The sequence below is a fragment of the Melitaea cinxia genome, chromosome 16 (genome assembly GCF_905220565.1).
Source record: "Melitaea cinxia chromosome 16, ilMelCinx1.1, whole genome shotgun sequence".
Classification (NCBI taxonomy): domain Eukaryota; kingdom Metazoa; phylum Arthropoda; class Insecta; order Lepidoptera; family Nymphalidae; genus Melitaea; species Melitaea cinxia.
Genome location: NC_059409.1, coordinates 6,135,343 through 6,161,319, shown reverse-complemented (window position 1 = coordinate 6,161,319; position 25,977 = coordinate 6,135,343). Strand labels below are relative to the sequence as shown.

The 25,977-nt window shown below is 32.0% G+C and overlaps 1 protein-coding gene across 1 annotated transcript in view; it reads right to left on the bottom strand.

Annotated features, from left to right (window-relative positions):
• Nucleotides 1–20,834, bottom strand: part of LOC123661233 (sortilin-related receptor-like) — a 60,060-nt gene extending 39,226 nt beyond the window's left edge. Inside the window, exons 1-3 of the mRNA XM_045596220.1 lie at nucleotides 19,442–20,834; nucleotides 16,197–16,358; nucleotides 13,699–13,947 (exon numbers count right to left, since the gene is read on the bottom strand). Coding sequence (XP_045452176.1) covers nucleotides 13,699–13,947; nucleotides 16,197–16,358; nucleotides 19,442–19,663 — 633 coding nt within the window. The 5' untranslated portion in view covers nucleotides 19,664–20,834. The remainder of the gene's footprint in view (nucleotides 1–13,698; nucleotides 13,948–16,196; nucleotides 16,359–19,441) is intronic.
• Between the last annotated feature and the right edge of the window lie 5,143 nt (nucleotides 20,835–25,977).

Here is a 25,977-nt window from a genome sequence, read left to right as displayed (position 1 = left end):
TGAACCTACATTAAAATAATATATACACATCTTTGTGCTGTTTGCAGTTGTAACATTTGGATTTGTAACTATAGATCGGTTGGATGTTTAGTAACATAATTAATTATGCTACTTTCATCCCTAAATTGAGGTTAGGAATTTAACGGTTAAATTTGCGAGGATTAGCTAGTATATTAAACAAAATAGGTATATATCGAAGGTTTAATTAAATGAATTTCTTGAAAGCAGCTTTTGTTACTAAATTATTGTACTTTGTCAAGGAGCATCTATTTAGTGAACTTAAGTATTAAGTCGTAAATCTCGTTCGATTGTTCGTTCGATCGTTAATCAATCGTAACAATCATTCACTACAATATCACATTTCGTTCATTCAAGTGCTTGTTTGAAAACTGTTGCATAGAACTCATTGTTTCTTTAATATCGCTGTACTTACGTAGCTTGTTAGACAGTGACTATACTGTTGTATGTTCTAAATGTGAAATCAGATATTTGTATAATTATCTCAAATATCTAAAATACTTAAAAGTCAAAACAAAAAGTAAGCCTCGGTAACGAGACACCTCGACATCTATAATATAAATAATTTATTAATATAATAGGTCGGAGTAGTTTTTTTTTTTTGTATTTTCTAGTTAAAACGTTGCAATGAAAACTTTTGTATTGTTTGTAACTGGCTGCTCGTAAAACCAAAAATTTAAAAAAATAAATAATCATGAGCCTGTAACTTTGTTGTTATTGATGATATAAAAAAGTTGACAGCAACTTATATTAGGATTTTAAACGTACTACAAATTTTGTAAAATGTTTCCTTAAATTTTACTATATAAAATACGAAGAAACATTTTCCCGACCTTATACATGTACTTACATTGATTGTGATTCTGAAACACTCAAGTGAGAATAAATTAAATAAAACAAGAAATAAAGTAATTTAAATACGTTTAACATAGTGTATTTATTTTTATTATCAAACCGAATGACACATTATGTACAAACGTTTGGCATTCAAGTGCGTTTAGGACCTGTTACACCCGTTGAGCTATTATTACTTACGAAACGTAGTACATTATACTTCAATGGTTACACCTCTATTACCTTTTAATGAAACTGCAACTTTTAGATTTATAATTGTGAAAGGAAATATCACACAATTAAATTGGAATTCGATGGTGAATAATTGTGTTTGCTCGCAAACGAAAAAAAAACCGACTTCAATTACATCGACAAGTAATAACAACGTAGATCGACGAAAAAATAGTCAAGCAACAACAACATTATCAAAACACGCAACAACAACACGTTATCAAACAACGCATTATCAAAGATTACTCAAAAAGTAGTTATCAGATCTCGATGAAATTTAAATGTGACCACATGATAAACTTCGGCTTTCGATTAAATTAAAAATCATTAAAATCGGTAAACCTAATAAAAAGTTATTGCGGATTTTCAAGAAGTTCCCTCAATTTCTCTGGGATCCCATCATCAGATCCTGGTTTCCTTATCATGGTACTAAACTAGGGATATCTTCTTTCCAACAAAAAAAGAATTATCAAAATCGGTACACCTAGTAAAAAGTTATTGCGGATTTTCAAGAGTTTCCCTCGATTTCTCTGGGATCCCATCATCAGATCCTGGTTTCCCTATCATGGTACTAAACTAGGGATATCTTCTTTCCAACAAAAAAAGAATTATCAAAATCCGTACATCCAGTAGAAAGTTATGCGGTATAATACAACGTAGGTCGACGAAAAAAGCGTCAAGTAAAAACACATTATTAGATATAGCTCGAAAAGTAGTTGTTAGATCTCAAATAAATTTAAATGGGACCAATTGGCACACACCACCTTTCGATTAAAGAAAATTTGTCGAAATCGCTCCACCGAGTCAAAAGTTCTGATGTAACATAAAAAAAAAAAAAATACAGTCGAATTGAGAACCTCCTCCTTTTTTGGAAGTCGGTTAAAAAGAAAAATATTAAAATATATCATCAACTTTTATCTGTTGGATACCGTAATAAGATAGAGCTGCATTTAAATGCACCCGGTAATATAGGCCCTTAGCATAATACGAGTGAGTATAAACATGTGTATTTTCAAAACGAAGAGTTAGGACCTTTAAAATACCCTTTATTATACTACCAACCTTAGATAGATGCAAACATGTCTAATAAGAAGTACATACTTATAATTACCACAGGTAAGCATAGCGCTTCTTAGAAATGCTGCCTAAGGACAGCAATCGCTTTGTGAAAGTTGAAACTATGGTATCATATTCGTCACGAGTGTTTATAAAACAAGTTAGAAAAAACATAAATTCTTAGAGATAAACAAATTGTGGTGGATTAAACTCCGATACTTCTCCTACATCATGATGTTATTACAGGCTGAAATTAATTATATGTACATATTATATTACAAAGTACAACGCACCATTGTTAAAACTATTGTTTCATAAAATCGATATAGCCTATGTTCATGGCGAAAATCAATAGCGCACCGATATTTTTTATTTGCAATGTACAAGAGTAGAATTATTAAAAGCGTTACAATCGTTTCAGAATTAAAACTACTGAACAAAAGAGTAGTACAATTAATATTTAGGTATTTTTCGTTGAATCTTATGTAATTGCAACAAAATTAGAATTAAACAAAATTTAATCAATCAGTCTTCTCATCAACATTTGCTTGTTTTTTAACTGACTTGAAAAAAAAGGAGGAGGTTCTGAATTCGATTGTATTTTTTTATGTATGTTACTTCAGATCCTCAGAACATATGACTGGGCAGACCGATTTCGATGATTTTTATTTGAATCGAAGGGTCGTGCGTGTCACGTGGTCCCATTTAAATTTAAATGCGATCTAACAAGTACTTTTTTAGGTTACATCTAATAATGCGTTTTTACTTGACTATTTTTTCGTCGACCTACGTTGTGTTATACCGCATAACTTTTCACAGAGACACTTGAGTATACTGATTTTAATAATTCTTGTTTTATTCGAAAGCTGATACTTGTCTTATATTCTAATTTAAAATTTATTAAGATCTAACCACTACTATTTGAGTAATCTTTGATAACGAGTATTTACTTGTCTATAATATTTTCCGGCTACTTACGTGTAGTACCTACGCGTGTGTTTACTTGTAGATGTAATTGAAGTCGGTTTTTTTTTTCATTTGCAAGCAAACAGTAGTAGTAGTAGTAAATAAAACAAAATTATTTTCTGTCGGCGGAGGGTTGTTTCCTTGATTCGATGTTCAGGGGGTTTTAGGGGGCTACGGCACTAGTTTTACAAGGTATCTATTATCCTGAAGAAGGGATTATAAAAAGGGAAGTCATTTTACCTCTAAGTTTCGCAAGAAGTAAACTGCTAGGATAAATTTTAAATACACATGCAGATATGTCGCAAGGCTATTAGGCACAGATGAGATTTTAAGATAGATTGTTCTTCTACTTTAGGGAATTCAATAGAGCCAAATGAGCACAGATAATTTCGCCAATGTCACGTAGAAAATATTAAAGGTTGTATTATGTTTTTACATACCTAGTATAGTAGTATACCTAGTATAGTAGCGAAATTTTCGAGTTACTTAAACAGTTTAAGACTGTAAAAAATACAAAAAATGCGCGCAGAACTTTTAGCAAAGTTTTTGACATTAACTTCATTTGAAAGCTTCTTTTTTTCACAGAGTTCACTTACAAAGTTGGTTCAGTAAACAAATTTTATAAATTTAATTTTACGCACTAAATGTGGCCAACGTAAAAAACAAAAAATAATTTTGCGATTTGACTGTCAAAGTTACCTGGTCAATCAAAATTACCCCGGGTGACCGTAGTAAAATACCATGTTAAACTTTTTTACAACACCCAAAATTGAATTAACATCAATCATTTTTTCTTTTTAGTTACCAAGAATTTCCATATCGTTGTTATTTTACTAAAACAATACAAGTAAACAGGAAAACATTTACCACTGGTCATTTGCGACATATATTAAGTTTTACAAAGACTAACGAAAGAATATGACAGACAATAACCTATAAGCGAGATATACATTCAGAAATAGCGGTGAAGACGTTGTTTACGTTGATAAGGTCAACACGATAGCGTATATTCTAACTCACTTATTGATTCACTGCTTAAATTGTTTTATCACACCCAAGTGCTTCCGTTCTATTAAGCCAAAGATCATTCGATTTGTGACCTTGTATAAAAATTAGTCTTATTGGGAAACAGAAATGTTGTTTTGAGGTAGACACGAAAATAACAACAAACACACTGCACTGCACACACATTTGCACTCACTAAGATATATTTGTATAAACCCACAATACACAGATATTTGTTTTTTTTTTCATAATAATATATTGCTTCATTATCGTTATGTATCATTTCACGGCCAAATTGTAATTAGATTCCTAAAGGAGAAGCCCCCGTAATTCTGAGATATTTATTTTTTCCTAGTTCAGAGAGAACAGGCACACTTTCATTTTATAATATTATAGTTACATTTTGTTTGTACTATTTTATTTGTAAAAGTGTAATTTGTACCGCTTTCTATATTAATAATACACTAAAACAGTTTTTTTTTTCACGAATTTTGATATTTATATTTATATGACGATACATAGGTATTAAGAATAAAATTTCAGGATCAAATTACCCATAGATAAGACCTTGTGTTTTAACACATAAACTAACTAAGAAGTAAAATCGTAGAGTAAACTTTTTCATATTTTATTCTATTAAAACAGAATTCTAGGTCAAATATATCATTCTATTTCTTTTTAGCGTAATAGTATTAAAATAATGTAATGTTATTACTAAAGTACCGCTACCGCTGCTTCGTCGTCATGTACGCAACTTAATCGTAAATTATTAAGATTATTTATTTATATAGACACATTAGTTAGTTAAGGCCTGTAACATCTTGACAGATGATTTAATCAGTGTCTGTGTTATTTATGCGACAACGCCGTTCGTGGCTGAATAAGCCAATCCGTGAACGACACATTCGTCCACACTTTGGACACACATATTGGGGATTCATCGGTGGAGGAGCCCCCTCGCGATTGTGTCTCTTGGCACGCCTTTGAGCCAGGTCTTCGAACCAGGTGCTATCGTGGGTTCTGCAACCCGTGAAGATGGTCTTCCGCCACTCATTGCGGTTCGATGCTAGATCTTCCCAAGAGTTGCGATCAATGTTAAATGCAACCATGTCACGTTTAGCGCAATCCCTGAAACGCAGCATAGGTCGCCCCACGTTACGCTTTGCAAACGCAATTTGGCCCAATAAGGTTTGTCTGGGCAAACGCGCACTGCTCATTCGGTGTACATGTCCCAGCCATCTCAGGCGTTTCTGTTTGAGGAGAGCGACAACACTAGGAAGCTGTGCAATCCCCAACACTCTCTCATTTGTTACTCTGTCCGTGGAAAAAAAAACGTGATGTTAAGTATGCTACGAAGACAGCGCATGTGGAAAGTGTTAAGTCTTCGCTCTTGTTTGGCGTACGACGTCCAGGTTTCGGCTCCGTACAAGAGTATGCTTAATATGCAAGTTTGATAGACTATCATCTTAGTCTTTGCGGTAAGGTGTTTGTTATTCCATACTCTTGTACGCAGCCTGCCGAACGTCGTGGCCGCTTTGCCGATGCGGATATCAATCTCTCCGTCAACGGAAAGATTGTTCGACACAGTTGACCCCAAGTAACAGAACTTGTCGACTACTTTCAAGGGTTCGCCTTCCAGCAAGATAGAAGGCTGGTAGGTGTAGCCCTGCGCTAGAATTACGGTCTTCGTTGCATTTATGGACATAGAGAACAGCGAACATGCGTATGCAAACTTGTCCAACAAAGTCTGAAGCTCCCCGGGAGTTTTCGCCACGAAGGCTGCGTCGTCGGCATAGAGCAGACTATCGATATATAAATCCTCTCGTTTACGGGAAGATTTCAACTGGGCGGTACCAAACAATTTCCCATCCGCTCTTGTGTGTAGGTGAACTCCCTGTTGTGCATCACCGAAGGCAACTTTCAGCAGCAAGGAGAAAAATATGCCGAACAAAGTGGGTGCCAACACACAGCCCTGGCGAACCCCTCTTCGCATGTCGAAAGCGTCGGACATTTGGCCATCAAAGATAACGGTACCCTTCGTGTCATCGTGAAGAGATTTCACCAGCTCCAGCAGTTTTTGTCAGATGTCCCCCAAAACTGCTAGACACATTATATAGACATAGAAAGATAACACCAACGTTTACGTATAATATAAATAGATAGAATACAAAAGGGTTTACGGTTTTTATTTTGAAAATTTACATATTATATTCGGCTAACTATTTTATTATTATTGAACAAAAAAATCATCGATCAATAATAGTATATGTAAATCAAGTCGGAGTGATGCGAGCAAGATGAAAACTTTACTATTATATTTACATCAAAAATAATAATTAACGCCCAACGAAGTGGGCACGGGTCAGCTAGTTATTTTATAAACTTACATAAGGTTAATAATTATGATATCTAATTAAGACTGCTTATCGGTCGATAACATAGCGTCAAGATCATTGCTCCATATTAGTCACGTGTTCACTGTACAACAGATGTACTCGTAGCACAGAAAAAAATAACTGTATAATATATAGGTAATACGATAATTTACTTGTAAATAACCGTGTCGCCTTATCACCCCGCTTATATACAATAGTTATACATAGGTAGTAAAAATAAATAATAAGTTCACGAAACACGTGTATAGGACTTTAAAATATTGTTTTATCTTGACTGTGTACTGACACTAATTACCGGGATTACGATATAGTTTAACTTCAATAATAAAAGTTAACATATAAATGTTCGCAGATTCATATTTTCTAAAACGAACGAAAAACAAGTGAATAATGAATTAGCTAATCTATTTTTCTTAGATGAAATAACCTTGCAAATATTAAATCTTAGTAAATTTAAATATAGTGTTAAAGTTACAAATACTTTGCAACATGTTTACACAAATTGGCCGAATTATAAACCTTTATAAACATTCTTTTCTACACTAATGTATTATATAATATATGTGATTTAAACAAAAAAATTTCGATTGCATACATATAAATAAAAACTGTTTACAGACCATAAAAACAAACAATGATTAATAGGTATGTGTCATACGAATTAATATCCAATTGAATATGTTATAGTATTATTAGTCATTTTGGAATATAATAATTATTTAATATTATTATTAGCTCAATGTGTCACAACACAAAAAAAATACTATCATATTTTATAAAAAAATAAACAACAAAATCGTTTTGCGAAAACAACATTAAATAAGTCACTCCACTTCTGACATTTGTACCATTAAAGACCCAAAAATATATATGTTATTTTGACGATCTGTTTTAATCTCCGTAGATCATCTACTGCAGTTGTTGTCTAGTAAAAGAGTAATTACACACTAAATACTTATAGTAATCGTTTTTAATATATAAAATAGTAATAGATGTTACGCTACAGCCTGTAATATCCCACTACTGGGCATAGGCCTCTTTCCCCATGTAGGGGAAGGATTAGAGCTTAATCCACCACGCTGCAATAGTAATCGCTCATAATAACAACCAGGACCTACGGCTTAACGTGCTCTCCGAGGCCCGGGGGGCAGACCCACAAGGACTCCACGAACATCCAGACCACGACAAACATCTGTGTGGCTAATACAAATGTTTGTCATGTGCGAGGATAGAATCCGCAACCGCCAGCGCAACAGCCACATACCACACATACCATTTTATTCCTACCTTATGTCTTTTTAAGCTTTAGTACCTGGGTGACCGAGCTTAGCTCGGTATTTTTAGTAAATCGTGGTTTTTGGAAATCATATTTAAATACGAATTACATATTGATAAAATATGAATAATATTTTCCGATTTTACCGACATAATAATAATAAATATGAACTGGCTTTTTGAATAAAAATCACGAGTGCAATTAGAAAAAAAAGGAGAAAAAATAATCGATCTGGAGTCATGGGAGAAATGAAGGGGCCTAAAGATTAGGCAGTATATCTTAAGACAATAATGAAGCCTTTCTTATATAGCCTATTCTCCTTGCCTGGCTTTCTAAGTAAAATTGCTATTGGGTTAAAAAATGAGATATTTAAATTACATACCATATATTAAATTTCTTATGTTTATCACAAAAACAAATTTTTAAATAAAAGTGGGTCGCTATTTCCCGCTTTCGCTCTTTTAGAATACATTTCGTATTTGTGATGTTAAGTATTATTTACTAAGAGCTTTTACCGTCAGTCAAAACCATCGATTCGGATTTCTACTGTTACTACAGCTGATGAGACTTAAGCAAGAAATTAAGGATAAGCGGCCAGAATTAATCAAAAGAAAATGTTCACGACAAGGCCCGGCCACATACGTTTTTAGCCACTCAATAAAAATTAAGAGAGTTTAACTGGGAAGTCTTAATACATCCACCATATTACTATAGTTCCAATCTTGCACCCTCCAATTTCCATCTGTTTAGGTTTCTTCAAAATTCTTTAAGTAGTGTAAAGTTAACATCAAGAGAGGACTGTCAAAAGACTTGTCGCGGTTTTTTTGTCAGAAGTCTCAAAATTTTTTTGGGGTTGGAAGTTTGTATGAAAGTCGTGTTTTTGAAGTAAGAGAGTTGAAATTTAAAATGTATGCTCTATAGATGGAGAGAAGGTGTCCAAATAATCTATCTTTAGAAAACAACTCCCTTTTAGGGTTAAAAAGGGGGATGGTAGGTTGACTCATCACGAAATCACCGAAACTATAACACCTAAAAACTTGAACTTTGGCAGGTAGGTTCCTTATAAGGCGTAGACATCCGTTAAGAACTAATTGTACGAAACTCAACCCCTAAGGTGATAAAATGGGTTTTGAAACTTTGTATGAACGTCCTATGTTTTTGAAGTAAGAGACTTTAAATTTAAAATGTATGCTCTATAGATGGTGACAAGATGTCCAAATAATGCATCGTAACCTATATATATATAAAAGAGAAAGGTCACTGACTCACTCATCACGAGAACTCAAAAACCGCTGGATGGTCCATCCATCCAGGATGGACAAAGATGAAATTTAGCAGGTAGGTAGATTATAGTTAGTAGACGTCCGCAAAGAACGGATTTTGCGATATTCCACCGCTAAGGGGGTTTAATTAGGGTTGATAGTTTGTATGAAACATATACAGCAGCTATGAGTTCGCCTGATAGGTTATTTATACTGAAGCCTGAAAATAAACCTGAAAATGTGCTGTATAGAGAGGTTTTATAAAAATAACTATTAAATTATACCAAATTGTGCCTTTTAAAAAGTTACTCAGTGTGATAAGCATTTCAAGTGACTGAAATAAAAAAAATAATTTGCGTTAAACATCTTGATAGTAATGCATATCTTCATAACCACGCGGACGTAGTTGCAGGCAACAGTTAGTGTATTATAAAACAAAGACCCCAAAAGTGTATGTGATCGATTCCCTCAAAATCTACTGAACGGACTTTCATGCGGTTTTACCAATGGAGAGAGGACTTCAAGAGGAAGGTTTACCGAACGGCTAAGCCGATTTTAATGAGAGTTTCGCTGGAAGTTTGCCGGGAAAACTTTGTGACACACTGATTTCAACGCGGGCGAAGCCGCGGACACAGCTAGTTATACTAAAAACCAAATGACGTTACTTTTAAATAATTATTATTATATTCAACTATGACATTATTTAATAAAAACTTGTTTAAATTTCCTCTCTATATGTAACATTAACGTACATTAATCGCGAATATTCTATCAGTGCGTATAATAGTTAATGAGAATCTTTTTGCTTCACTCGCTCACACAAGTTGGTTTAATTCTTAGAATTAAAAAAAATATTAATAATATAGCTGTGTACGCTACGTACTTTGCAAGTATATGCCTTGTCTATATAGTTATTTTTAAATACTTTAATTTTAAGGAGAATGGCAATAGAAAAATAACATACAATAAAAAAAAACATTAACCTAATACCGTATTTTCATTTCAATATCAATATATGAATATATGCCATATACGTGCAATAAATGTTCATTAAAAAAGTAATACAACGTTAACCTCCAACATATGCCGCATAACATATAGTAATTAACTATGGTAATAAAATAGTAAAATCTATGTATAAAACCCGGGTCAGGTCACAGAGGTCATAGAAGTGATTTAGCGCGAACACTCTAGACTTGAAGGACCACAAGCAGTGGGGACAAATTCGTTTCGTATTATTCACTTTACTAACAACTTCCTCGCGTTAAGTGGAAATTTAGTGATAACTGGACCACTAGCGGGGCGTAGTATTCGATCGAATAATACAAACAATTTTTCATATGTCAAAACCCCGAGAATCGTTTAAACTAACAAATATTATTTATATATATATAATTATGTATTTTGTTGTGTTTCCTCATTAATTTATTTTGTAGATTTGCTTTAATTTTATATGTATGGTATGCTCAAGATACTTGTATACAAAATACATTAAGAAACTTCTCATTTTTATAAATAGATTATTTCGCATATTTCAATGCACATCACGTTTAAGAATTGTTATAATTATTATATTTTACCGTGGAATATTTTACATATCTTATTTTTATTTTATTGTTCGTATATTATCAATAGTAGGTACATGACTACACATGACAAATCAAGCTTACACTCGTATTAGTGCGCAATAAAAAATGTAACAAGATCTTATCAGGAGAGATATCTTCCAAATGTGGGTATCCAAACTAACTTTTTTGAACAAAATTTACCAGATTCTTCTACTGAGGATTGTAACCAATTTCCTTTTAAATCTAGTATAACGTAAAGTAAAAGTAAGTGGAAGTGTTCTATATAAAAAATATATCCTATTACAAACGGTGTTACTTTTTATAACTTGTCGAAATATTGAACTTTATTTTCAAGCTTGAGTGCCTTAAAGTGGGTTTTGCGAAGTGTTTGGATAGAAACAACAGTTTATACGAGACGTGTCATTTTAAAGGCTAAGAGAATAAAAACTTATTTTGAGCACTTATGTTGTTTTTCTGTTTTTGAAATTCAACTATTGAGAAGTTGAAATGTGCGAACAAAACTTTTATGGGTATCTTAAAAGTTTTGAAGCTGGAATTGGTCAAATTTAGTATAATTATTTTTTTAACATAATAAAAATTAAATTAAAAATTAAAAAAAAAACCCCGACACAATAACCTGAGTTGCCTTTAAAAAGTAAAAAATAATTAAAGAAACTCAATCTTAAAGTACCTAAGTATGTACGAGTATTAATAATTAAGTTAAAAAAAACAAATTGAAATCGCTTCATCCGTTCGCGAGCTAAGGAGCCACAGACAGACAGACAGACACGTCAAACTTATAACACCCCTCTTTTTGGGTTAAAAAAATAATCACAAAAATGTACTTCCAAGCGACTACACCAAATTAAATAATTTTGTTCGTGTTCATTATTGTCAAACTCAAAACAACTCAACAGTCAATTATTAAGTGATAATAGAACCTTTCGCTTTTTTTTTCTTTTGATAGTCAAATTCACTCACCACCGACTTATATATATTATATTCGTTTTTTTTTCACCGTTCATTCACGTTACGTAATTTCAATAGCTTTAAGCGCATACTGGAATATTGTTACAGGACAAAGTTTGCATATAAGTATGTTCTGGTTAATAATAACTATACCTCTTTGTAAATTAAAAAAAAAACAATACCCTATTTTGAAATTTAAAATATCAAATAAACTGCAAGCAAGGACGTTTTTAGTATCAAAGGCAAGCCATAAAACCACTGAACAAACTAGCATAAAATTTTAAAACTAAAACGTCAAAGCATTTTCGAATAAAATAATTAAATATCATGGGTACCACAATTTAGTTAATATCATATCATTATAATTAATATGTAAATGTAAACGTATGTAATAGTTAATATGAAATGTAGAAATCTTACTTTCATAGCTTAAAATGTCAAGGCCATTTGAGCCAATATTTAGCTAATAGCCTAATATTCTACTTAATACAACACGAGGTGTGACTAACTGGCAGACGACGCAATGAGTATGTCTAGAATGATGTATGATGATTTTGTTGTTGCAGAAGTTAGTGGAGTACAAATACTTTTATGTATGTTTATATTGGCGTCTATCAATCTAATAATCGTAACTAAGCCAATGAAAAATTATTATACTATTAAGTGGCCGTAAATAGACCGATTTTTTTAATTTCCTGCTACTTTCCGATAACGTTCGAACTAACAAGACTATAGGAAAACGGACGTAAACTTATTTATTTCACTATATAAATCACTTCAGCCCACTGCCTCTTTCCCCATTTAGGAGAAGCTCAATCCACCACGCTGCTCCAATGCAGGTTGGCGAAACTAAACCACAAGCATTAAGTTGCCCACCTTAGTCGAGAACAGACAACCGTGTGCGTATGTTATACATATATTAGTTTGTTTTACAATTTCACTGCAAGCTTGACATGTTTTTTATCTAATAATTCTGTTTGAGTTTTAACAAGTTAACTTCGACACTAACCATTTTTAACGAGAAAAATTCCAACGACTTACGGATACAGCTATCAACGCCCACTTGAACTAATTAAAGTTTTTAAGTACGTAAAATAATTTCACTATACGGCCAATAACTTAATGGAGTAGCAAATAAGAACCAAAATAAAAATTATATTTATGGTAAAACAAAAAAAAAACTTTTCTTAAGACAAACATAACACTCATAAGGAAAAATATAAAAAAAATAATAATTTTTCGACGTTTCGTATTTTATTAGCTCGTGACTTAGTAACACCGTAGCGTGCATATGTAACTATGTAATTATAATATTGGAGTTTTATGTAAAAAAGTTATATCACAAACGAAAACAAAAACCGGGAAGGTCAAATGATAGCCGTTCGAATTTTATCTTTGAATGAAGCATTCTTGCTTATCACAAAGATTACATACAATTATAAGTTGGAAACAAATTATAAAAAATTAAAAAGAATAAGAAAAACGTAAGTTTATTTCTATTTTTGAACGAGATATTAGAAAAATATAAATTTAGAAAAATTCAATAAATTAAAAAGATATTCATTATATTTATGGGCTCATTCAAGTATTTAAGCAGAATTTTAGTAATTTTTAACACCCGAAAGTCAGCGAAAGTCAGCAAAACCTTACCGCTCCCCCTATGCTTACGTAAGCATTGTTATATACATTTTTAAATCTATGTGGATTTCTTTGGGAAGCCATATTTGGTTGAATAAAAAACCTACCAAATTTTGCATAAACAGAAAAAAATATTATAAAATACAATAATGCTGACGTAACCACCATCTAGAGTCTAGATTCTAGAGCCTTCGAACCTCCTGTCGTCAAAAATAAGCAAACCCCACCCCCCTTCAGTGCTTACGTAATACTTGAATGGCCGCTCTGTACATCGAAGGAAAATAACTAATCCTTGCGTAAAAAAAAATATCAAAAGAGGATTCAATTACATTAACATAAATGAGCAAGAAAATAACAAACACATCATCCATGATTAGACGATCTAAATAATTAACTTTTCATATTTCCAGACAACAAACAATCTAAAAAAAAGAAAAAATAACAATTACAACAATAATATTAGTCAAATAAAAACTTACCTCTTTAGATTGTCTCGTAGCGAACATAAAATCTCCTTTTATCTGGAAATCCTTGGCGTCTGCGAACAACTCGTGTGCGTTGACCATATTGGTAGGATCGTCGACACTAAGAACCGTGCTATTACCGCCTGGCTTCCATCTTTCCACATAGAAAACGTTAGGGAAACCGGGTCCGGACGACCAGAAAAACGTTTTCACGTAATTCTGTATAAGCTTGAACGTTTTCCCGCCGTCCAAGGTCATATAGAGCTGGAATAGAAGAATGTATTATAATAATTTTGTTATATTAACAACTAGCGACCCGCCCCGGCTTCGCACGGGTGCAATGCTGATACTAAATATTACAGAATGTCTTTATTTATAGTGTGAAGCTAGCTTATAGCATGGTTATTAACATAATAACAACATTCAAATATGCGTCGTTAGATTACATGTTGTTACAGAATTCGTTGTAGAAATAAAGGTTCACTGCTCGTTCCCCGTAGGTGATAGCGTGATAATTTGTAGCCTATATTATGTTGACCCGACTTCTTAATAATATTCCTGCCAAATTTGAAGTAAATCCATGCAGTACTTTTTGAGTTTATCCCGGACACAGACAGACAAACAGACAAAAATTCTAAAAACTATATTTTTGACTTCGGTATCGATTGTAGATTACACCCCAAGTATTCTTTTAAAAAAAATATTCAATATACAGTTTTGACTTTCCTAGCATTTTATTATATCTATAGATCATAGAACACAAGGCTGCAATTTTCGATTTATTCGATTGTATTACGAAACTTTTTCATTTCGAAATATTAAAAAAAAAAACTAAAAGATGCACACATCGTATCCATCTAAATATAGCATTAACACATCACTAGTACTTATCAACAATATATTAGGGAAAAAACTATGTATCATAACTATTGTTTACATCTATACTACTTAAGTACTTAATATTATAAAACTGAATGGTTTGCTTGTTTGTTTTTTTTAAACGCGTTAATCTCAGGAACTACTGGTTTGATTTGAAAAATTATTGTTGTATTGGATAGCCCATTTACCAAGGAAAGTCTAGGATATTTTTTCCTCAAATTAACGCATGTGAAAACGCGTGGTACAGCTAGTCTCTTATAAGTAGACTAATAAACCTATCTAGTAAAAACATACCAAGAAAAATTATATTCGATACCGTACTTTTTTTATTTTTAACATTTATAAGTAAAGTATTAAGTTGTATAATCAATAATAGATGATTCAATCGTAGGTATGAGGTATAATATATTATTGTTTAATTCATATATAATACAATAAAGTAATTGAATTAATCTTTTTCACTTATAAATCGAGTGCTAAATAATACCAAGTCCGACATAATCCTACCCTCGAGACAGACACGAACTGTGCCGCCAAATTTTATTTTCGCTTCTTATTTATTCATTAATTAATTTATAAAATAGGTACGTGCAAATCTATATATAAAAAAAAACGTTAACTGTAAAACGGTTTTACGAAAAAAAATTAAAAATTTTAATTTTATTATTGAATTAAAATCTGCTGTGAATACTAAGGTAAGGGTAATGAGCTACAGTACTTCTACTCTGTAACGAATTACAGTACTTCGCATCGAATATTAATCGACCGTTATTTAAGTTAAAAAAATAGTCTAATGACCTTGACCGCTAAGATTACGTACAGCTAGTAATATTAACGGTACCACGTCACGGTTATGTTGGTACTACATCGAATTATGTATAAGTGTAGAAAATAACTATTTAGAATAATTGTGTTTGCAAGCAAACTAGAAAAAACAGACTTCAATTCTATCGACAACTAACACAACGTAGGTAGACGAAAAATAGTCAAGTAAATACGCATTATCAACGATTACTCAAAAAATTATAATCAGATCTCGATGAAATTTAAATGTGACCATATGATAAAAATAAGCTTTCGATTTAATTAAAAATTATCAAAATCGGTACACCCAGTAAAAAGTTATGCGAATTTTCGAGGGTTTCCCTCGATTGCTCTGGGATCCCATCATCAGATCCTGGTTTCCTATCATGGTACCAAACTAGGGATATCTCCTTTCCAACAAAAAAAGAATTATCAAAATTGGTTCATAAACGACGGAGTTATCCCCGAACATACATAAATATATATATACGGTCGAATTGAGTAAACTCCTCCTTTTTTTGAAGTCGATTAAAAAGCTGTCTAATTGTAAGTCATATACTTTTACTACAAAAATAATCCTTATGATACCTTAAGAAAGATTGAACATCAAAGATTCTAAGAAGATCGTAAAGGTCACAGAAAAATGGAAAGTTTTCAATAAACTTAACGACTATTTAAACTTTAATGTGCATCTGTTGAGTCAGCTACTGTTTGATAAAAGCTGAGATGTTATATATTTAACACTACATACTAAGAATTTACAATTTAGTTAAATAAGTTTTATTTATTTGTACCTAAATCATACATGGAAAACAATATAAAATACTTACGTTTCGTGTTGCATTAACCTTATCCAAAATAACATATCTGTTCGGTATTTCTTCGTCAAAGGCAAGTTCACTGGGATGGAAGTTTACATCTGATCTGTGTATTGTCCGACCATTATCTTGTGTGTAATAGAGCTTCTTATTTGTTGAATCGACGAAGACGCACTAAAATAAAAAATATATAAGTATAAATTAATAATTGACCAGCCCGTTGGCACAGTGTGCTGTGTTTTTGACCTTAAGGGTTCTGAGTTTGATCCTCCAGTCTGAATGTAATACACCTATATTTACATACGTATTCTTCAGATGTGTTATTACAAAACAAAAATTAAATGCATGTATGTTAAACATATTTATTTATCAAAAACAAAGAAAAAAAAATTCATTTATAAAAATTTAATTTAATTTAAAATACTATTCTTAACAAGTTCTTAAAAATAATAAAAGATTAATATAAAATGCCTTTAAAGTATTTACCTATCAATAAAAGTAAAAGTAGACTATAAGTAAATTAGCATACAAATAACTGTTACATTTGCATGAAAATTAAATACAAATTATCGCATTTTACTTTACTGTAATCATTGACACTTACGCTGAGTTGCACGAAAAGAAATTAAAATTTAAGTAGTGATTAAACTAATTTAATCGCAAGAATTGTATGAAATTCTTATGATTAAATTAGTTTAATCTCTTCTTACATTTTAATTTTGTTTCGTACAACTCGGCGTTAGTGAACTAGTATTGTTTCTACTATTTTTACTACGATAATTTTTATACCTCTGTACTCTCTTTTATACTGTCTATTTCTTATCAAAATAGAACAAGAATGGTAAAAATAATTGTGTTTGCTCGCAAACGAAAAAAAAACCGACTTCAATTACATCGACAAGTAATACAACGTAGATCGAAGAAAAAATAGTCAAGCAACTACGCGTTATCAAAGTTTACTCAAAAAGTAGTCATCAGATCTCGATAAAATTTACGTGACAAACATCAGCTTTCGATTAAATTAAAAATTATCAAAATCGGCACACCCAGTAAAAAGTTATTGCGGATTTTCGAGAGTTTCCCTCGATTTCTCTGGGATCCCATCATCAGATCTTGGTTTCCTTATCATGGTACCAAACTAGGGATATCCCCTTTCCAACAAAAAAAGAATTATCAAAATCGGTACATCCAGTAGAAAGTTATACGGTATAATACAACGTAGGTCGACGAAAAGTAGTTGTTAGATCTCAAATAAATTTAAATGGGACCAATTGGCACACACCACCTTTCGATTAAAATAAAATTTGTCGAAATCGGTCTACCCGGTCAAAAGTTCTGATGTAACATAAAAAAAAAAAAAAAAAAAAATACAGTCGAATTGAGAACCTCCTCCTTTTTTTGGAAGTCGGTTAAAAAATATGAAAATATAAACAGTAATCCATCAGATGTTATGACTGCCTTCTGACACTTTCTTTTGATATAAATAACGTTCTATTAAAAAGAGCAACATAGATAAACTTAATAACAAGGAACACAATACAAAGGATATTTCTTAAATTAATAAAGGTTTATAGATTTTTTTCGTTATAGATATTGGAAATATCTTTATATTAAAATTGTAAGTGGCCAATGTCTGCATGTGACATATGTTTATTTAGAAAAGACGTATTATGAGTAATAGAAGACAAAACAATTCAATTTTTGGTTGTCTATTTATCTGTACATTCGTACCGGCATCAGATAAAATTTACTGTGCAAATTTTGAGATTTCAAATTATAACTTAAAATTTTCTTACATCTAAAGGAGAGTTAATCTATAATATAAAAATGAGTCGCTGAATGTGTTGCTAAGCGCAAAACTCGAGAACGGTTGGACCGATTTCGCTAATTTTTTTTTTAAAATATTCCTTGAAGTACGAGGATGGATTCTTACAGAGAGAAAAATTCAAAAAAAAAATTTTTAAATTTCCTGAAAAAGTCTAAAAACAACACGTTTCTATACTCCCATACAAAAGATTTGTGATAATACTTAAAAGTCAATTTGAACTTTAATACCATACGATAAAGTTTGTGTTAGGCGATACGAAGTTCGCCAGGTCAGCTAGTACTATATAAACTTCTATAGTGAATTTATCAATCTATGCTAGAAGTAAATTAATTCTACGCGTGCGAAGTCGCAATAAAACTGGTCAAATATAAATAAATATATCATAATGTTTCAAATTTTCATCTCATAACGTCGAGTACGACCGCACGCGGTAATTTGACACAAACGGTAGGTACTTATTGCGTAGCTTAGTTCAATGACTCTTGCACTACCAACATCGCCTATTCTACCGCCAATCTGTCATTGAGATACACATTAAGATCAAGTTACATTGCATTCGACGTTTTTCACAAAGAATACATAAATTGATGCCCTTGTTAAAGTCATTTTCATAAGGCATTAATGTTTGCCAATTTTATTTTTACAGCAGCATAGATTTTAAAAATATTGTAAGTACCTAAAACAATGCGTGTTTTGTTTTTGTTCTATTAATAAAAGCACTTAGCTTGCTATCTTAATTCGCGCGAATGTTCGATTTTTTTATGTTATTTATTTAATAACTCTCTTGATTGCAGTATTTTGAAACTCGAGGCATTATTTGTTTGATTGCATTAATTTTAAAAACAAGACAGATTATTAAAAAAATAGAAAGGCTATTAATTTGGGTTTTATACTACTAACGAGACTCCTCTGTATGTACATATAAGACTGCCTTTGCATGCTACCATTGTAACTACTTTTTGTTTAATTTTATTTCTGTACTGTTTGTTTTTTCCTTTTTTTTACTAGGTAAAAGTGTTTGATTATATGTATGCAAGAAGTAATATATAAATAAATAAATAAATAAATATTTAAATAAATAAATTGGTACACATTTGAAATTTTCACAGAATGTGTATTACCTATACATACCTACTAGTCTAGTTTTCGGCGTTTTTTGCAGATATTTAGTATCAAGTATTGTAGTGTATGTCTAGACAAAATAAGTTTTCAATAAAATGACACATCATGCATAAGCATGTGCTTAAAACCTTTAAAAAAAACATACAAAACTACTATTTCTGTGCTGTACTTTGATTGTTGTTTTTGTAAATAAATTAAACTCTGTAACATTTAAATTATTTCTAATTTCATATGATACATATACATTACTACAATATTCGTGATTCAGATATCTCATTCAGATAAATACAAAAAAAATTATACTTACGAATTCGGGATATTTAGGATGATTAAAGAACTTGTCCAACTGAGCATATCCACTATCAGCTTCATCTCCAAGTCGAAAGCTCTCTGTCTTATTGGTGAAGTTCTTTCCATAATCATAGGATATGTAAAGAGCTGACGATGAAGCAATTCCTTTGTTTCTAGAGCTGGAGTCTCTTGCCAGGCAGATGATAACATCTGAACCTTCTCCGACCCAGTGGACCATTAGTTGCTGGTGACCATCGTTGAGATGGGTTGTCTAGTCATTAAAACAGTTATGTAAATTAAAATCATTCATATTTATATCTTACATTTTTTTTCTTGATTACAGAATTTCTCCTGCTCTTTTTTCTCTAGTTAAAATATAGCCTATGTCACTCAGTGATAATGCAGCATTATATTGCTTAAAGAATTTTTAAAATTGGTCCATTCGTTTTTGTCCTTTAGCCATTACAAACAAACAAAAAATCAGAACTTTCCTCTTTAAAAAACATCACACTTCTTGAAGATATGATATCATAAATTTTAATGGTTACAAAATATCACAGCATAATTTTAAAAAAAAAATATATAAAATCTTAATCTTTAGAAAAAAACTTATAAATCTTAAAATTATAGGTTTTCGTCATATTAATTTCTTGTTTTAATAAACACAATTTAGTAATAATTTTTTTTTTTTCAAATAAAGAATTTTGAATATTGATTTACAGAAGAAATTGAATTTGCTATGGCTTGACTCTGACCACTTGAATTTTTTATTTATTTGATTCACAAATAAAGTGCAATACTCTTATTGAAATATAAAATATTACAGTTCTGCTCAATAAAATAAGAACATCAAAAAATTTTAAGTATTAAAAATCTTTGCACATATAGGGAAGGCAATTATTATATATAAAAAACAAAATTTTATGCAAAAAAAGTACCTATAATCTTTATCATAGATATAACCTTTATCATCATTGAGGAGCTTATTATTATTGTAGTGCGTGACTAAGATTTACACAATCAATCAAATATAATAAGCCTGATAAACCAAAAATGTGTTTTCTTTGTCTAAAAAATTGATTAAAATATTTTGTTCTATCAACAAAAACTGTACATATCTACGCTAAGAATAAGATTCATAAAAACATTCAAATTTAAGCAGAATATTTTTTGATATCCATCAAGATATTTACGTAAACAATAGATAGTAATCAAAAGGATACAAAAATTTCCAAGAACATTTAAAGATTTATTAGAGCTACTGTTTAGTTCTTACTAGAAATATTTGTGCAAGTAATGATTCTTAAAATAATTCTCTCGAAATGCCCTTCAATGTAAATATCCGTCACCCTCAGTACGACGATACGTCGTAGATATGACGCGATAAATATAGAAGAAAGTATGTAATGCAAATATGTTGCACGGTAGTCGGTACACCTAGTCGTCGTATCTACATGAAAAACAACAACACATACGTTTGTCATATCATACGGGCGGCGAACGATTAGAAAAATCAAAACAAAGGGGACATTGAATTAATAAGGAAATGAACATTACCCATGTACTAATATTTTTATGCGTTTCCAAAGGATGCGGCGGTACAGTCGTGGCATCTCGTTTTTTCCTTTCCAAAACATCTTCAGTATTTTCTTCAATATTCCTATTTATTATCATGTATTTTTGATTATTGTGTTGTGGCTCAGCCACGTACAGATTAACCGGGTAATCATGTTGTTGCACACTTAGTACGCACGATATTATATTCACAACAGTAATCAAACTGATTTTAAATCCTAAAGCCGCTAACATTTTGTCATCACTGCAAATCAAAACTCATCCGACCTCAAGGATAATTCGAATAAAACTGCGCTTGGCCGATGTAAGGCTGTAACCGAACTAAAAAAACACAATGAGATGACAATTGAATAATGACAACAAATTTTCAAGTTTCAACTGTCAAACAATAGACTACAGAAAAAGTTACTGTCAGATTTATATTAGTCTTGGGTAGCACATGTACCATGGAGCATAGACTAAAAGGCTGTCCGACTGTCCGAGATGATGTTATTCGTACGGCGTTCGTTAGCTCTGAAATGAAACAGAGATATACAGCAGAATTGTACGAACGAACGAATAATGTTGAATTTGTTAAGAAAGTACGAGTTACATCGCGTAGCGCATTCTATTCATTTCGCGTTTTAATGTCCCCTTTTTAATCAAAGTTTTATAAACATACATAAACTAATTCCTTTTACGTAAAAGTAATTTTTTTATTATAGTTTTTGTTTAGCGTAGGTACGTAAGAATTGAGAATTTTAGTGATTTAAAAAATCTTTTAAATACACTTTTACATAAAAGGAATTTGTTTACTTTATATTTATGGAAATCAAATAATGTGTATAATGAGGTTTGTCATTTCACAATCGTATCTTTGGTGCTAGAAGACAAAAAAAAATATAAAATAATGAAAAAAAAGTATTTCGACCTGTACAGTGTTTTGTAGCCAGTTACTATAAGTACTAATAAGATGTACTAGTACATTTTTCGAATTGTACGAATAGAGTGCGGACCTGACAACGTCCGATTAAGCCCAAGACTAATTAATATTGACTCAACAGAACAGAAATAACCGCGAAATGTGACGTATCATTCATTTATTCTGACAGATGTCAAAGAAAAAAGATCGTTGTCCATATCAATGATCTCCTTTAAAGTTTAGTATGGACAATGATCTTTTTTAACCTTTTGACCGCCACGCCTCAAAACCATTCCCGTGCCCTGTACGCCAAGGCATAAAATAAACAAAAATACCTACGAAAAAAATAGTGCTGCCAAGAGTCGTTATCGAGTACCACACAGTGACTTGTTTTTGCTGGTTTTTATGCAATAAATGACTACTTATATACTCTAGGAAGGTTTTTTTTTTAATATTTTTCTTGTGTTATCTTGCACTCGTTATATATACTTACAACAACATAAATAAATAAAAAAACATTACAAAAATAATCGTAGTAAAGCACAACACTCTTTTCTATCGCCATGACGTCATTGTCACGACTGGACGACTACGGCGCAGCTGACCTATGGTTATGAAACTCTTATTAGAGACGTGCTGTGTCGCACGCAAGGAAGCCGCAGGCTATATATCGATTTCGAATCGAATCGATATATACATGAAAAGAAATTTAGAAAAAAATTAACCGAATTCAAATTTGTAATTTTTTAACCGACTTCAAAAAAGGAGGAGGTAACTCAATTCGACCGATTCGATATATATTTTATATTTTTTTATTTATGTTCGGGGATAACTTTGTCGTTTATGAAACGATTTTGATAATTCTTTTTTTGTTGGAAAGGAGATAACCCCGGTATAGTACCATGCTAAGGAAACCAGGATTTTATAATGAGATTTTGAAAATCTGCATAACTATTACTGGGTGCACCGATTTTGATGATTTGTAATTTAATCGAAAGTCGATGTTTATCATGTAGTCAAATTTAAATTTCATCCAAACCCGATTACAACTTTTTGATTGATCTTTGATAATGCGTATTTACTTGACTATTTTTTCGTCTACCTTCGTTGTATTACTTGTCAATATAATTGAAGTTAGTTTTTTTCGTTTACCTGCAAACACAATTATTATCTTATTAGATAATAGTTTATTATCTAAGGTTCATTAGAACAGTATTCCACTGTGCCCCGTTTTATAATATAAACGAGTTTTATAAAAAGTTAGGTTATTTTTTGAACTTTCCACGCAATTGTCTCAAATAGACAAAATGATTAAAATTAATGAAAAAAAAAATCATTTACCTATTCTTTAAATTTTTTTACTAAAAAGAAAGTACTTTGAAAAGAAATCTCAACTTTTGGACAAGAATAATTGTGTTTGCTCGCAAACGAAAAAAAACCGACTTCAATTACATCGACGAGTAATACAACGTAGATCGACGAAAGTAACTACGCGTTATCAAAGATTACTCAAAAAGTAGATATCAGATCTCAATGAAATTTTTTATGTGATCACATGATAAACATCAGCTTTCGATAAAATTAAAAATTATCAAAATCGGTACACCCAGTAAAAAGTTATTACGGATTTTCAAGAGTCCCTCGATTTCTCTGGGATCCCATCATCAGATCCTGGTTTCCTGGTTGGTACCAAACTAGGGATATCTTCTTTCCAATAAAAAAAGAATTATCAAAATCGGTACATCCAGTAGAAAGTTATGCGGTATAATACAACGTAGGTCGACGAAAAAAGCGTCAAGTAAAAACGCATTATTAGATATAACTCGAAAAGTACTTTTTAGATCTCAAATAAATTTAAATGGAACCAAATGACAGACACCACCTTTCGATTAAAAAAAATTGTCGAAATCGGTCCACCCAGTCAAAAGTTCTGAAGTAACATACATAAAAAAAATACAGTCGAATTGAGAACCTTCTCCTTTTTTGGAAGTCGGTTAAAAATGGAATATTTTTCTATTCACAGTTCCATCGTTGTCACACCGCCATATTTCACTACGTCCTCGTTTGACGCAGGACGCGCTGTAATTGGTCGAAGCGTTAACACACGAATTAGTTTAGAATTCAAATTTTTATCGACACTGTTCTATAGTGCCCCGTGTTCCATTGTTCCCCAACTCAGTAGTTGATCCGATGAAGCAAATTAATATAATCGGTGCGGTCGATGCCAGCCTTAGTTTAAAAGAAATATTTACATGCGTTAAATATTTTTTTGCTTAGGTAGCAAATAGTACTAAAACAGTACTGAGTAAGTAGCAATATTTCAAATCAAATATTTCACGACACACGACATGACATGGGTCTTAGAAAAAAAGCTTTTATGAGAGTGGGGGTTAGAGATGATATTGATGCTGCCAGATGATTTTGAGAATGAGAAAGAAAATCGTAATTTCGCTCTTAACCTTAGATAAAAAAATGAAAAAAAAAAAAAATTTTTTATTGGTATCATCATCATCATTACAGCCTATACAGTCCACTGCTGGACAGAGGCCTCCACAAGTTTACGCCAAAAATAACGTGAACTCATGTGTTTTGCCCATAGTCACCACGCTGGGCAGGCGGGTTGGTGACCGCAGTACTGGCTTTGTCGCGCCAAAGACGCTGCTGCCCGTCTTCGGCCCGTGTATTTCAAAGCCAGCAGTTGGATGGTTATCCCGCCATCGGTCGGCTTCTTAAGTTCCAAGGTGGATGTGGAACCTTGTTATCCCTTAGTCGCCTCTTACGACACCCACGGGAAGAGAGGGGGTGGCTAAATTCTTTAGTGCCGTAGCCACACAGCACTTTTATTGGTAAGTAATTGTATATTATTAAAATCATCGACGCCTTCCAAAATGCGACGATGTTCTAAGGTATCGCTCGTCTTGCACTTCACTAGTTTTCTCGCTATTCGCTTATGACGTCATCAGCGTGTCGTCTATACTTGACAACGGCGTATAGAGAACGGATTAATGACTACGCGCTAGAGATGCGCCAGATTTGAGACAAATTTGAGATATCAGATTTATTATGGCGATTTGATTGATTTTAGTTGATTTGATTTTTTATTCATTTGCTATTTATGTGTTAGCTGATGATAGTTTTATGTTTTTTAAATTTTGTTTCATTCAAATATCAAATTATTTATAGAAAATATAACACGTTTGAGTTGAATTTTGAATAGCTAATTGCAAAAATGACTTGTAATTATGATTTTTTTAAAGTGTAATAAAGAATATATAAATCATCTATACCATTTTGACTAGCCCGTTGGCGCAGTTTGTAGTGACTACAGGTCAGCAGGTGCTTTCTGCTCCGGAGGTTATGGGTTTGATTCCCACCCCGAGTCTGGATATAATATATATTTATTTATATGTCTATTATTTATATGTATGCTTATCAAAAAAAATATATAGCTATACCAGTCAGCTGTTACCTATAACACAAGCATTAAGTTGCTTACTTTAGGAACAGATGACCGTGTGTGTATGTTGTAAATATTTATTTATTTATACCTCTTGCGTCACATCCCTAGCGGTCAACTATAGACGACTTCGGCGTTCTGGACATATCATTTACGTGGAATAAGAATGCATGTTTTTATTTCAATGTTTCTCAGTACGTGTAGCTCTAAAATACTTGTTTTTTATACTTAAATGTTGCGGGGATATTCTATTTTCATAAATGTTCAATTAAAATACTAGATATATTTTTTTAATAATTTTATTTAATATTTTTGTGGTCCGGGTTTTTTGTCACCTATAGACGTCGCTGGCGCATAGGACTCGCGAGCCCTTGTCAAGTATAGGTGACTACGGCGGTCAAAAGGTTAACTGGTTTGCCGTTACTTTCAATACAATTTTCTATGGACTACGCTTCTTATTTGTAGTTTCTGTTTTCACTAGACTATAGAGTTCCAGATTTTAAACAAGATGGCATCATTAACTTGATTTCCGAAAAATGTGACTATGATCTTTCTTTCCCCTTACCCTTTTAATTACATATTCTGTCTTCTGTAAAAGCTATAATGTCAAACTGATTTC